Source organism: Strix aluco, chromosome 15, assembly GCF_031877795.1.
Source record: "Strix aluco isolate bStrAlu1 chromosome 15, bStrAlu1.hap1, whole genome shotgun sequence".
NCBI lineage: Eukaryota > Metazoa > Chordata > Aves > Strigiformes > Strigidae > Strix > Strix aluco.
This window is the reverse complement of record NC_133945.1, coordinates 2,959,399-2,973,836: the sequence shown is the minus strand read 5'-3', so window position 1 is coordinate 2,973,836 and position 14,438 is coordinate 2,959,399. Positions and strand designations below refer to the sequence as shown.

Sequence of the window (14,438 nt, the reverse complement as noted above, 5' to 3'; positions counted from 1 at the left end):
GGCAGCCCAGGGGGAGGGGCTGATCTCCTCTCCCTGGTGACCAGTGACAGGACACAAGGAAATGGAAGGAAGCTGCGTCAGGGCAAGCGCAGATTGGACATTGGGAAAAGGGTCTTCACCGAGAGGGTGGTCGGTGACTGGAACAGGCTCCTCAGGGAAGTGGTCACAGCACCAAGCCTGTCAGAGATGAAGGAGCGTCTGGTTTATTTTTAGGTAGTCCTGTGAGGGGCAGGGAGTTGGACTTGATCATCCTTATGGGTCCTTTCCAACTTGAGATATTTATGATGTTACGATTCTATGATCTGCAGTGATTTAGCAATGGCAGGAGGGCACCCACTTGCATCTGATCAGGAGATAAGAGTTCTCCTTCCTGAAGCTCCAGGGGGTCAAGTGCATGCTTAGATCCTGAGGCGAGGTTCAGCATTCCCTGAAGAGCATCTGCTCCACTATGGAGAGTGAGCCTCCTCAATTCCCTGCACGAGGACTGTGCCATGCAGGCAGGAGGAACCATAACTGAACTAACTGCTTAACCCTGCCTCTGCCCACTGGCTCCTTATGTGCCCATGGGACCTCTGAAGCGTGGTGGTCAGGTAAAGCTGCTTTTATGCACTGAAAGTAGACTCCCAACTGTGGAGGGTGGAGGTCATTTATCTTGGGAGAAAAATATCATCTGTGCACTGACCTGCACAGGGACCTGGCAACTGTGTCAGTAAATACGCTGTGAGAAAGGAGTGGGGACACCAGGCAGGATTTGGCTCTGCAGACTCTGCTCAGTGCTGGTTTTCATGGTGCACTGTGATTTACACCAGTTAGGAAAAAGGCCCCATTCAGGTATGGGGTAGCCCATCCCCACCACCCCACATGACCACTGCAGGCCCCACTATTGCTTGTATGAGGGAAATGCATTTATTTGCTCTGGGTTAGAAAGACATTTCTCTAGTATGTACAGCAGCAACATCCCACACATGCAGAGAGCCCACAGCCGCCCCACAGTCCAGGGGAGGACCCAGTCACTGGGAGAGCAGCACAGCCAGCACCAAAGCCATCACTGCAACCATCCACGGGCGGTGCTGGGCTCTTTCCACACCATCTTTGCTTGCCTGGCCCTGCCTGAACTGCTCATCTCCCTTGCCATTCCTGCTGTGGGAGCCAGTCTGGTGAGATGGGGCATTGGGAGGCAGAAGGGACTCTTTGACAACTAACCAGTGTGTCCAGAGCAGTGGGGCCACAGAGCAGAGGAGTTTGAGGGATGGTAGCCACAGAAGAGCTGGAGCTTTAGTCCTTGGAGTCCAGGTGGTTTGAGGATCAGGGGCAAGTCTGGGTCTATTCCTTCCCTCGCATGCAGCATGTTGTGGGAAGATGGCTCAGTTGGCACAGGGAATGGGAAGGAACGACAAGGCCAGAAGCAGTGTATAGCAGTTTCTGGCTTGCTTTTCCAGCATCCTCTCTCACTCAGTGGGAAAGAGTGGCCTGAAGCTGGTGACACAGCTGAGCTGGCAGATGGTGTGGAGCTTGGCCACTAAGAAATATGAAGGGGCTTGGAGGAACTGGAAGGGACTGCCATGGAGGCTGGGTTCATCTCGCACCTGTTATTCTCCTCGTGCATCTGGGACACTTCAGTGGAGCCTGCCTCAAATCCAGGCACAATGTGGGCAGCGTGCACCGCATGCACCTTGTTGCGGTGCTTTTTCCTCAAGAGACAGCTGAAAACCTTTTTGAAGCCCTTTCGGAAGTGCTTGGAGACCAGGGCATAGACGATGGGGTTGAGGCAGGAGTTGGCATAGGCCATGCAGTGGGAAAGCAGGCGGAAGGCGTAGGTGGCCTGGTTGAAGGGAAAGTCTCCATAGAGGTATCGGAGGATGACTACATGGTAGGGCAGCCAGCAGAGGCAGAAAAGGATGGTTACAATGATGATCATCTTGGTTACCTTCCGCTTGGCCTTCTTGGACTCTGATATGTCCTCCAGGGGGTCCACTGCTGTCCACAGGTACTTGATGGTCCTGGTGTAGGAGAGGCTGATGACCAGCACTGGGATGACATAGCCGAAGGCAAATGTGCTGGTGTCCATGACCTTGCGTCTCCACTCCTCCCAGCCAGGCATGCAGATGTAGCTGGACTCCCACTCAATCAGGTCATAGTAGCTTAGGTAGGGCCCAGCAAAGACCACAGAGAGGCCCCAGATCACAGCCATGGCAGCCACTGCGTTGTAGGGGGTCCGCAGCTCCCGGGAGCGCAGTGGATAGCGTATGGCCAGGTACCTGGAGGGGAGAGCAAAGTAACCAGCACTGAGATTTCAGCCAAGCTCTGCCTGGCCACACAATCTCCAGGGACAAGAGTTTCCTTCATTCTCCTGAAGGTCCCTGAGCAGTGGCCCTACATGTTATCTCACACCCCATTTGAGGTACAGTCCTGGGTAAAGCAGCTTTTCTCTTTCTAGCAAGGATGCTTCTCCTCCCACAGGCTTAGGCTGGCTCATCCCTCTGTACATGGTGGGTTGGGTTATGTCCCTGAGCTAGGGCCAGAGAGGTGGTACTGTGGAGACCATGCAGCTATCCACTGCTTGGCAGAATTTATCCAGCAGAAAGTTTGAGCTGAGGATTCAGGAACTGGGGAAGCTTCACTGGGTGATGGGCACTGTGCAGGCCCCTGCCCACTGAAGGTGTATTTCCAGCCTTGTCCAGCCTGGCAGGGGTGAGATTTGCTCACTGGAGCTGCGACTGCCTCCACCTTGGTACCAAAGGGACCGGGGGGGCCCTTGCCTTTTGGCACTGTCTGCTTTCTCAGGCCAGCCCAAAGCAGGCAGTGATGGTCTGTCTGCTCCCTCCAGCAACAGTGGCTAGATGTGGTGTGATGGGCAGCTCTGCTCCCCCACCTCCAGGCAACACCATAGGGCAAAGCTGTCAATGTCAGCAAGGAGAGAAGGTGGCTTGGTGCTTGTGGTTAGGGGATGGAGAGGAGCTGTCAGCACAGACAGGAGCACAGCTGCTGCAGCCTCAGTCTGCCAGCGTCCACAGAAGGATGCTCATTTGATGCACTGTAAGGCCAGCAGAGCAGGTGGATAAGACATGCAGCTGGTGTGACAAAACTCTCGTCGCTTGCTGGTCCTGTCATCCTGAAAGCTGCTGGCAGCTCAGCGAGAATCCCTTCATGTCCTACTGAAATGCAGCCACCTCTTGGGTGGAGCACTGCACTACAGCACACAAGTGCCACCAGAAAGGGAGAGAACGGAGGCACTAGCACATTGCCAAAATGTCCTTTCTTTTGAGATACTGTGCCTGGTTCTGAGCTGGCTGGAGAGGCAGACTGCACTCGTGTGATGAAGGTGCAGGGAAGCAAGAGGCTTAAATCATGAGAAATCTTGGGTCTTCCTCATGACAGCAGCCAAACTGTGTAACCACTGGAATCCCAGAGGACTGGGATATTTTTGCCGGGGATTTCGCGTGACCCCCTCGCCCCAACCAGGAGATGCCCATTTCTGCAGGTGGCACCTGGGAGCTGGACAAAGTGGAAGGGGGCTGAAGAGTAGCCCAGCCACACTTTTTGCTGGGATTTCACCCATCCCAGATACTCCCTGGTACTGAAGGTTCCTTCTGCCTACAGTGCTGTGAACCTCTTCACTGCAGAGGGCTGTTGGGCTCTATCTTGTCTTGGTACCTTGGAAGCCAGTGCAAGGGGCAAGACGGGACAGGACATGTTCCCTGTGGCAGTCAAGGCTTACCCCAGTGGGGACCTCTTCCTCATCCTGGACCGTAAGCGCGGGCTCCGTCAGAAGTGGGGCAGCTGACAGTCGCCTTTCAGAGTCCTTGGGAACAATGTAGGTGGTACCCATCGGGGCCAGAGCACCCTGGGTGACTTCCCAAGAAGGGACTCGGCTCACAGTGCAGGTGCCCTTCTGCGCACAGTGCCGGAGGGCTGGGGGCGGTGGGGGAACAGGAATTGCTAGATGACAGGTTTTGCCTGGGCTGGCAGCCCCTGGGGAATGGTATGTTTACTGCAAGACTGGGATCTCTCTCGGGTATTTATGTGGCTTCTCTTACGGTGCCCTCTGACCACCTTGCTGCCTGCACACGATGCTTTTCTGAAATGGTGCCTTGGGGATAGCTATTACCCTCCGAGCGGCGTCTCTAATACAGAGCGAGGTGACTCAGTGGGAGTCTGTGGCACAGCGGGGAGCTTAGCTTGGGTCTCAAATGCTCTAACTGCAAGGCAGGTCTTTCCTGCAGAAAGCGCAGACAGGAGCAGCATCAGCTTTGCGTTCAGGAGATCTGAAAGTGCTGCTTGGGGGTTGTTAGGGCAAGAGAGACACGACTGGTCTCCAAACTGCCTTTGGCACGGATCGATACCACCGGGGTTTGAACCATCGGCCTGAAGGTGGTGGGCCACGATGTTCCCATGCCCTCACTCACTCCAGCTTCGCAGACTGCCCTCCTTCCCCAGCCCAAGGGCATCCTTAGACTGTTACCTGTCCACAGAGACGGCAGCCAGAGTAAAGCTGCTGGCATACATGGTGAGGTAGATGAAGAAGTGGACAGCCTTGCAGATGAAGGAGCCGAAGACCCAGCCCTCAAGGGAATAGATGGTGGCCTGGAAAGGCACGCAGAAGACAATGAAGAAGAAGTCAGCCAGGCTGAGGTTGAGGATGAAGAGGTTGGTAGTGTTGTGGCCCATCTGCCCGTTGCGCAGCAGCACTGCTAGCACCAGGCTATTGCCCACTGTGCCCAGGAGGAAGATGAGGGAGAAGACCACAGGGACAATGACACTGGCAGGGCTGAAGTGGTAACTGTCAGAGGAGTTCCAGTACCCAGCCAAGCTTGCGAAGTCCTCATGCTCCGTCATTCTGTGTCGTGGTGAGACGCTGGAACCTGGGGCAACACAGGGAAAGATGTGAGAGACTAGAGAAACACTGCTTAGCCTGTTAACTTGGCTGATGGGCCTGTTGGCTCACTGGAGACACAGAGCCCCATTTTCAGCTCACTGACCCACATGATTTTCAGCAGTTTCCTCTGGACACTGCTGGCCTGGAGGACAGGTAGAGTTAGGCTGGGGGTAAGGGGTGCCCTGCTGCCCCATTCTGGCCCTGGAATGAATGCACAGCCCATGTTCACAGAATCACAGAATCATTCAGGTTGGAAAAGACCCTTGGGATCATCGAGTCCAACCCTCAGCCCTACTCTACAAAGTTCTCCCCTCACCACATCCCCCAGCATCTCATCTAAACGACCCTTAAACACACCCAGGGATGGTGACTCCACCCCCTCCCTGGGCAGCCTATTCCACTCTCTGACCACTCTGTCTGGGAAACATTTTTTCCTGATGTCCAGTCTGAACCTCCCCTGTTGCAGTTTAAAGCCGTTCCCTCTTGTTCTGTCACTAATCACCTGTGAGAAGAGACCATCATCAACCTCTCTACAACGTCCTTTCAGGGAGCTGTAGAGAGTGATGAGGTCTCCCCTCAGCCTTCTCCTCCTCACACTGAACAGTCCCAGCTCCTTCAATCTCTCCTCACAGGATTTATTCTCCAGGCCCTTCCCCAGCCTCGTTGCCCTCCTCTGCACTCGCTCCAGCACCTCGAGATCTCTCTCGTACTGAGGTGCCCAAAACTGGACACAACACTCCAGGTGTGGCCTCACCAGTGCAGAGCACAGGGGGACTGTCACCTCCCTTGGATTGATCCTGCTGGGGTGAGGTCTGGGGGAGAGGAGAGATGGCATCTGTCCCCGGCTTCCTTCTCTGAGGGAGAATGGAGCCAATATCTTCACCCCCCAGCTGGCCCAGCTGATGGCAGAGGGGTGTGATGTTCCTTCCCAGCAATGGAACTCCCGCCTCAAACTGACCAGCTGGACGAGCCAAGGTGTTTGCTCCCCCGATACTGATATGCGGAGTTTTATCCCTCCCCTGCTCCCAGCTCTTTTGGTACCCGCTCCTAGAATAAACCTTGCACACTAGGCGCGGGGCTGGAAATGCTTTTGGCATGACAGCTACTACACGGCTCCATGTTGTGCCCAGGTGGGGACTTTCTGAGGGGGACAGCTCTGATGGGACCACTCCTGCTTTGGTTTCAGTGACCCAGATATATATTCCCTTTCTGTGTTTCACAGGGCAGTTCTCCCCAGGACTTGGGCTTTTTGTATCATTCCCCTGCCCCCAAAAGAAGCATTTGGACTGAAAGCAGAAGGTGAGGTTGTGCATGGAAACACTAGTTTCTCTGCCACAGTCATAGAAATCTGTCTGCGTGTTTTTGAGTTCTGGAGCTAGGGGAATATCACATACAGACACGGGCACAGCTTCCCTTGAATAAACCCGTGGCTTGGGTTCTTCCCCTTCTGCGCTTGTAGGGATGTGCTGTGGTTACCAGAGTGTGGCCCAAGGCTGGCTCACCATGGGTATGGAGATTGCAGGGTCTGTGCAAGAAACCAGCCTCTAGCTTGTGCATTCTCTTTCAGGCTGGGGAATTAGCAAGTGCCCCCCGGAGCAAGGAGCACTGGCAGTGAGAGTGCCTGACGCAGAAGCACTGCAAGGGACTATGAGCATGGGTCCGTGGCTGCAGGTGGTCCTGGTATCAGTGCAGATACGGGCATGCCAGCAAGCTGCATGGAATCACACCGAGCCCTGTTCAGCATTACTGCAGCTGTAACGAGACCATTCCCGCATAGTTGCAAGTCTCCCCAAAGGCAAGTGCCAAAGGCTCATAAAGTCTAGGAAGCAGGATGCATCTTTTGGTTGGCCTGTTGTGCACTGCCCAACAGTTGGTACAAGTCAAATACCCTGCTTGGCATGGCACCCTCTCCTCTGTCTGGGCAGCAGGAAGCTCATGCTGCTACCTGGGATCTGGACTCTGGCACCCGACAGGTCACTGCACCTCATTTGTGAACGTGTGGATTGGTCCAACAGCACCTACCCAGCCTGAAGCAGGGGGGATTTCACGGGGATGGCTTCAGTTGTTACGAGTGTGAATTTGCCTTGTGGCAGGTGCAGCACAGAAGTTTTATGTTTGGCTTAGACTCCTCTGTTTTATAGTAACTTTGAGCTCCATGAATGCTGCTTGTGTGGCAGAGGGATGAGCTTTCCTCTGGAAAGCTGGGATGGCCAGTTCTGAAGTGCATGCTACTTGTTTCTGCTAGCTCTGCCTCGGTGCACAAAGAAAGTCAATTCAGTAGAGGCAAAAGTCCTCCCGCAACCACCCGAAGAAGAAAGTACCCCATGCGGTATGGATGTGCGGGAAGCAGGGGAGCTTACACAGGCCCTGGCAGGAGAGGGAGAGATAGATGGATGGGGGCCTGCCAGAGGGTCTGGTGCCAGAGTCTGGTTGAGGACCTTGGGCTCTTCTCATACTGCCTAACCCCTCTGGGACCGGGGAGTTTCCCTGTATGCGGGGGAGAGCAGCTCAGGATGCCACTGGTGTTTTAGTCTTACTGCCAGTTGATTGCACTGACTTAGGCTGTGCTCGGAATTATACCCCGTGAGAGGCTGTGGCACAGAGATCCTTCTTCTGTGGGGCTGAGAAAGGTATTAGCAAAACTGGAGAAGAACTGACAGCTCAGCTAGAAACCAACTTCATCTTATCATCCACCCAGACAGTGTCTGTGTTGCCTGGTAGAGTCTCTGGCTGCTTCACTCTGCATCCCGCTCCCCCCACCCTTCTCATTGCCAAGTGCCCTTTCTTTGCTCTCTCTGGCAAGGCAGATGAGCTGCTCCTCAAAGGCTGTTCTAAAGAGAACAAAAAGACAGGGAATACCTGCGCACCCCCCAGGAAATCAAGGAAGGCGACCCTGCAAACGTCCCCCTCACTGGTGTGACTTGCACTGAAATCACTTTGGAGTACTGGCACATCACAGCCTGGTTGCAGTCCAGATCTGACATACTCTGATGTGCACGTGGGTGGCTCATGCTTTACTTGGAAAAACTTTCTGGCTGTCAGGGAGCCACTGCTCTTGTCATTCACCACTCGGCTCCAAGCTTATTTCTTGAGCCTGTAGGAATGGGAATTCAGGGAGCTTGGTGAGTTCTTTTCAGGGACAGGCAGTGGCCAGGAGCAGAAGTGCCAGGAAGGATGTGGTGGCAGGTTGGACACTGTACTCTTGCACAGCTTTGAGGTTCTCCCTGGTTGACTGTGGATCATGACCCATCTACATGAAGGCAAAGCAGTGCTTCAGTCCCCTTTACAGATGGGAACTGAGACACAGCGAGCATGAAGAGGTGGCTTTGTAACTGGTTGGATCAGGGAACTCACTGATTCAGCAGAGAAACAAATCTTTATCCCTTCTGGGTTAGCTCTGGTCCACCCATCCGTGCACAGGACAGTGATAGAACAGGCACAGAGTGAAAGCGGGGTCTCTTAGGTGACATATACGAACAGTGACACTGAAGCTGGGGCACTGGGATGCTAAGAGACTCTCACGGAGGCATTCAGAGCATCTCTGGCAGAGTGGGATGTCTCCAAGTCCCTATTTAACATCTTCTCAGGAAGCTGCCACTCATCCCCACGGCTCTGTTGTCCCTTGGAAGCATTTTGCAACCATTTCACACCCTACCATTTTGTGAAGCGGTTTATGACAATGCTCCTGAGTTTCACTTGGTTCTGAATAGCCTTGACTAGCAGTGAGAGGGACAGCGGCTTTGAGCAGAGGGAAAATGGAGATAATGGGTAACAAGGTTCCTCTCCCACATCTGCTACTGAGGGTTAGCAGGGACAAAGGCAATGTGACGGAGGCGGTAATATCCCCAGGGATGAGAACCCAATCAGTGGCAAAGGTGGGATTCAAGAGACCTGATTTTTCTAACGAGGGTTCAGTAAAGGATTGGCAGGGAGAATGGTTCCCAGTACCTGTCTGATGGGGGGTGACAGAAGGAGCAGCACAAAGCCTTGGTGGGGGCAGGCAGCAGGTCATGCCAGGGATGCCAGCGAGCCAGCACAGGCAGCTCCTGTGCCAAGGGAAAGTCAAGAAGGGCAGGAGGAGGCAGGGTAAGGGGACAGACACAGCAGTGGGGGGGGGACACAACACAGACCCTGCTGGTCTGGCCAGACAGGAGCAGGGAGAGGAGAAGGGGACAGGGAACAGGCAGTTTGAACTCCCTGTTTCAGTGGCCTGGGCGCCAGCGCCCCCCGGCCCATCCCGCTCCTGCCGGCGCCCTGGAGTGCCTCCGCTTCCCCATCCGCACAGGAGCTGCAGTCCGGCGCTTCATCCGCTCCGCCAGCGGACAGGGCAGAGCCCCCGCCTTGCTGGGCCAGCGCGGGGGCTCAGCCTGGGAACCACCGCTGCCCCCCAGCACCCCGCCAAGCCCCCCCCCCCCGCCCGCGCCCAGCCGGGCCACAGCCCCCTCCCGGGCACCGCGCAGGGTCGGGCGGCCCGAGCGCTGCCCCGTCCTGCGGCAGGGACGGCCGCCGCCGCGCCGTCGGGGCTGCCAGAGGCGGCGGCTCAGACCGCGCAGGGTCCGCCGGCCCCCGCGCCCCTCTCCGCTCCGCGCCGGCGGGACCTCACCTGCCCCCGGCCCGCGCCGCCGCTCGCCCCGCCGAGAGCAGCTGCCCGCAGCCGGTGCTGCCGCCGCGGCCGGTCCCGCTCCCGCTGCCGGTGCCGGCTCCGCCCCTGCCCCGGTGCATCCGCGGGCACTCGCGGGCACACACGCACCCGCTGCGCTGCCGCGGGCCCTGTGCCGGCAGTGACACACGCACACTCCGGCACACGCACGTGTGAACACCTGCACCCCGCAGCGCGCCCCCGCCGCTCGCAGACACGCTCAGCACTCACTGATAACAGCGCACACACTGATAACATCCCGCACCCAGCACAAGCCGCTTGAGCGCTGACACCGAGAACAGCCTGCTGCTCCTCCCCCTGCACACCCAGCGCCCCGCACACCCGCACACCCCCTTACACACACACGCAGCTCCCTCAGCACCAGCCACCGCTGCCCCGTCCCAGGCGGGCACCCAGGAAGGCTCCAGGGGACTGGAGGGGCCGCTGGAGCCCCCCCAGCAGCTCCCCTCTGGGGGGTCTTGAGCACTGGGCAGAGGCCGGCTGGTCGTAAGGGAACCCGGGGAGGCACCAGCTCCTCCGGGACACACACACAGACACAGACACACAGACACACACACAGACACACAGACACAGACACACACACACACAGAGACACACACAGGCACAGACACACAGACACACACACAGACACACACACACAGACACACACACACACACAGACACACACAGGCACAGACACACACAGAGACACAGAGACACAGACACAGACACACACACACACACAGACACAGACACACAGACACACATACAGAGACACAGACACACACACAGAGGCACACACAGACACAGACACATACACACACCCCCAGAGGCACACACACACACAGACACACACAGACACACACAGACACACACAGACACACACACACGCACACAGACACACACACACGCGCACACACACACGCACACAGACACACACACGCACACACACACACAGACACAGACACACACACACGCACACACAGACACAGACACACAGAGACACACACAGGCACAGACACACAGACACACACACAGACACACACACAGGCACAGACACACACAGAGACACAGAGACACAGACACAGACACACACACACACACAGACACAGACACACAGACACACATACAGAGACACAGACACACACACAGAGGCACACACAGACACACACACACACACACACCCCCAGAGGCACACACGCACACAGACACACACAGACACACACAGACACACACACACGCACACAGACACACACACACGCACACACACACACGCACACAGACACACACACACGCACACACACACACAGACACACACAGACACACACACAGACAGACAGACAGACACACACACAATTTCAGGCCGCTGGGCCCTGTCAGCAAGCCCCTGGAAGCTGTAGGGTCACAGCAGAGCTGCCCCCCAGCCCCTCTCCCGGGGGCACCCGGGCACCTTCATGGCTCTTCCCTCCCTGCTCCCTGTGGCTGCTGCGGGCGGCTGCAGCACCCGGAGCCATGGAGCTGCACGCCCCTCCACACCCCCGCCTAAGGCCACTTGGTGCAGCTTTCTCCCCCCTCCCCAGGCCACACACCAACTCGGGATGAAAGGGGAAAGGTGGGGAACCAGAGCATAAAGGTACGTAACTGACTCCTACCTCCCTGTTGCTTTGGAATGGACCACATGCCAACTCGGATGGCTTGGGAAAGGCAGTGGACCAGAGAATTACGGCACTCCTAGCCCACCCACAGCCTGACCCCCTCTCTTACCATTTAAAAACCCAATAAGAACCATCAGTTCTTTCTGGCAGCCTAGTACCTCTGTACTGGGTTGTGGCCCAAAGGGGGGTGATACCAGAACTCCAAGATTTAGCAAGTTCTGGGCCTGTGCAACTGATAGAAAGTTCCAGAATGTTCCATCATCTGAGCTGGGCTGAAATGGAAGAGTACCTGATGAAAGTCGGTTGTCTCGGACCCTATAAAGAGATTCTAAGTGAGACTCTTTGAGGTCTCCTGGATCGCAACAGGCTGTGCCCAGCATCTCCCCTGACCTGGGATGCCTCTCAGGCTCAAAGCCCTCCAAGTTTGAAGATCATCTGCCCACAAAGCTGATGGAAGGCCAGGGTGAGGTCAGACTTCTTGAGTCTCAATTATCGCCCATTGAGAAATACATTGTGAGTATTTGCTCCAAACTTGAGAAAAGGGAAATTTTAACTATAGGCTAGCCTCTTCCATCCACCTCTTTACCCATCTATGTGCTTGAATATGCACATTTGCCTTCACAGTGTGGATGTGTATATATTTCACTGGCTATCCAAATATTTCCACACTGTGTGTGTGTTTTGTGTGTTTATACATATATGCATATATTTATATTTTGATTTAGAATACCTTGTAGTAAGTTAGTGTAAATCTTGTCATTCTTGAATCTGTAATTAAGTCGCTATTTTAATCATAGTATATTGTACCAAATCACCCCGTTAATCTTTAAATTGGTCAGTCATTAAGTGTTGCTAAAATTCAATCTTTTGATCCACCTCACACCATTAATAAGTCTTACATTGCTATTAAGTCATAACTGTGTGAGATTCTTTCATCCACGCCAGGAAGGGGGTGCGGGGGTTTGTGCAGCATGAGGTGTGACAGGAGACCCCTGTCCTGGCCTCGGCGGGGGGGGTACAGTGGAGCTCTGTGCTCCAGACCCCCGCCCTCCTCTCTGTCTGTCCATCTCATCTACTGTGCTGTTCTTTGTCCCTCCATCTCTCTCTTTGCCTATCCAACCACCTATTGGCTCCCAACCCTCACTGTTCTTCCTTCTATTTTGCATCCTGCTCCCATTCCTTCTCTTTCTCTACCCTCAGTCCTGGTCCTGTGGCTCTCTCTGTCCTTCTCTCCATCCCTAGTTTTGCTTGTTCCATCTCTGTCTTGATCCCCATAATTGGTTTTTTCTTTCTTCATCCCCCTGACACACTCCCTGCCCCTCCTTTTTTCTCTCTACCCTCTGTTCTGCTCCTCATCCCTATATTCCTGTCTCTACCCCTCTGTGCTGTTCCCTGTCCTTTATTTCTCTAATTCTCTGATGTTGTCCCTGTCCCTTTATTTCTCTCTCTATCCCACTGTCCTGCTCCTTGTCCCTGTCTTTTTCTCTGTATCCCATTTTCTGGCATTCTGTCCCTCAACTTTTTTGTTATCCCTCTGTTCTTCTTTTTTCTTCTCTCTCCCTCTGTCCTTCTGCTTGTCCCTCTCTTTCCTGCTCTATTCTACTGTCCTGTTTCCCATCAGTATTTTTTCCTTCATCTCTCTGTTGTGATTCTTGTCGTTCTTTCTCTCAGTCCTGCTCCCCATCCATGTATTTTCTTTCTCCATCTCTCCTGAAGCCCATCACTGGTTTTTGCTTCTTCATCAATCTGTCCTGCTGTCCATCACAGTTCTTTCTTTCTCCATCTTTGTCCTGCTCTGTCCCTTATTTTTCTCTCACTCTGCCCTTCTTTCTTCATCCCTGTCCTGATCCCTGTCCCTTTTTCTTATTCTATGCCAGTGTCCTGCTCCATGCCTCTCTTTCCCTTTCTGTTCCTTTGTCATTCTCCCTCTCCTGTTTTGTTGCCTATTCCTCTGTCCTGCTCTCCGTCTGTTTTTCCTGTCACTATTCTTCCTGCCCCTTTTCTTTCTCTCTACCTCTCCCCTCTGCTTTCTGTCATTGTCCTTGTGTCTCTCTCCCTCTGTCCCACTCCCCATCCCTGTTTTGTCATGCTCCATCTGTCCAACACTATTTTTTTCTCTATCTCTGTCCTGCTTCCTGTCCCTCTGTCTCTCTTATCCCAGTGTGCTGCTGCATGTCCCTCACCTTTTCTCACTATCCCTCTGTTCTGCTCCCTGTCTCTATTGCTTCTTCCTCCATCTTTGTCCTGCAGCCCATTGCTATTTTTCATTTCTCCATCCCTTTGTCCTGATCTGCATCCCTCTCTTTTTTCCCCTCTATCCCTCTGACTTGTTCTCTGTATTTATTCTTCTCTCCCTGTCTGCATTTCCCACTCTGTCCCGGTCTTTCTCTCTCCATCCCTCTGTCCTTCCCATTGCTCTCTCTCTGTCTCTATACCTCTGTCCTGTACACTGTCACTATTTTATCTTTCTGTACCCCCTGTCCTTCTTCCCATTCATGTTTGCTTTTCTGTCCTGTGTGCCATCTATCCGTCCTCCTCCCTGTCCCTGTCTTTTTCTGTCAGTTCCTCTGTCCTGGTTCCCGTCCCTCTCTTTCTCTCAAACTTTATGTCCTGCTCTTTCTGCTTTTTTTTCCCTCTGTCCCCGTGTCCTGCTCCAAGTCCTACTGATTTTCAATTCTCATTATATCCCTCTGTCCAACTGGCTGTTGCCATTTTCTTCTCTCTGTTCTTCTGTCCTGCTCCCCATCCCTATTTTTCCTTCCTCCATGTCTGTCCTGCAGCCCGTCACTGTTTTTACCCTCTCTGTTTCTTTATTCTGATTTGCATCCCTCCCTTTTCTCAATCCCTGTCCTTCTTTTTCTCTCTGTATGTCCTGCTCTCTCCCTCTTTATTCCTCCTTCGTTCTTCTTCTCCTTCTTCCTTCTATCCCTCTGTCCTTCCCCCTATCAATATTTTTTCTCCATCCCTGTCTTGCTCCGTGTCGCTGTTGTTCTGTTAATCCCTCTGTTCTTCTTCCCATCCTTTTTGGCTATCCATCTGTCCTGGTGCATATCACCATTCGTATTTCTGCATCCCATTGCCCTGCTCCCCATCAGTATTTGTCTCCCCAGCTCTCTGCCCCACTCCCTGTCTCACTCTTCCTTTCTATCTCTCTGTCCTTCTCCCTGTTTTTTCTTTCTGCATCTCTCTCCCTTTCTGTCCTTCCTTCTGCTTCCCTGTACCTCTGTTCTTTGAATTGTGTGCTGCGCCCTGTTCCTCTCTCTACCCC

General features: G+C 54.1%; 1 protein-coding gene across 1 annotated transcript; it reads right to left on the bottom strand.

Annotated features, from left to right (window-relative positions):
• Nucleotides 1-1,519: 1,519 nt before the first annotated feature.
• Nucleotides 1,520-9,539, bottom strand: LOC141930366 (galanin receptor 2b-like). Its single transcript, XM_074841074.1, has 3 exons — nt 9,480-9,539; nt 4,463-4,862; nt 1,520-2,258 (listed from the first exon to the last, which is right to left on the bottom strand). Exons 2-3 carry the CDS (start codon nt 4,834-4,836, stop codon nt 1,520-1,522), a joined length of 1,113 nt encoding a protein of 370 aa, XP_074697175.1. The 5' UTR covers nt 4,837-4,862; nt 9,480-9,539.
• Nucleotides 9,540-14,438: the final 4,899 nt, after the last annotated feature.

Bases quoted from the DNA above. Each gene is read 5' to 3' on its own strand.
- LOC141930366 (XM_074841074.1), bottom strand. From the start codon at position 4,836: ATGACGGAGCATGAGGACTTCGCAAGCTTGGCTGGGTACTGGAACTCC. The intron at 2,259-4,462 runs GTAACAGTCTAA...TCTCCCCTCCAG, and splicing joins GCTGCCGTCTCTGTGGACAG to GTACCTGGCCATACGCTATC.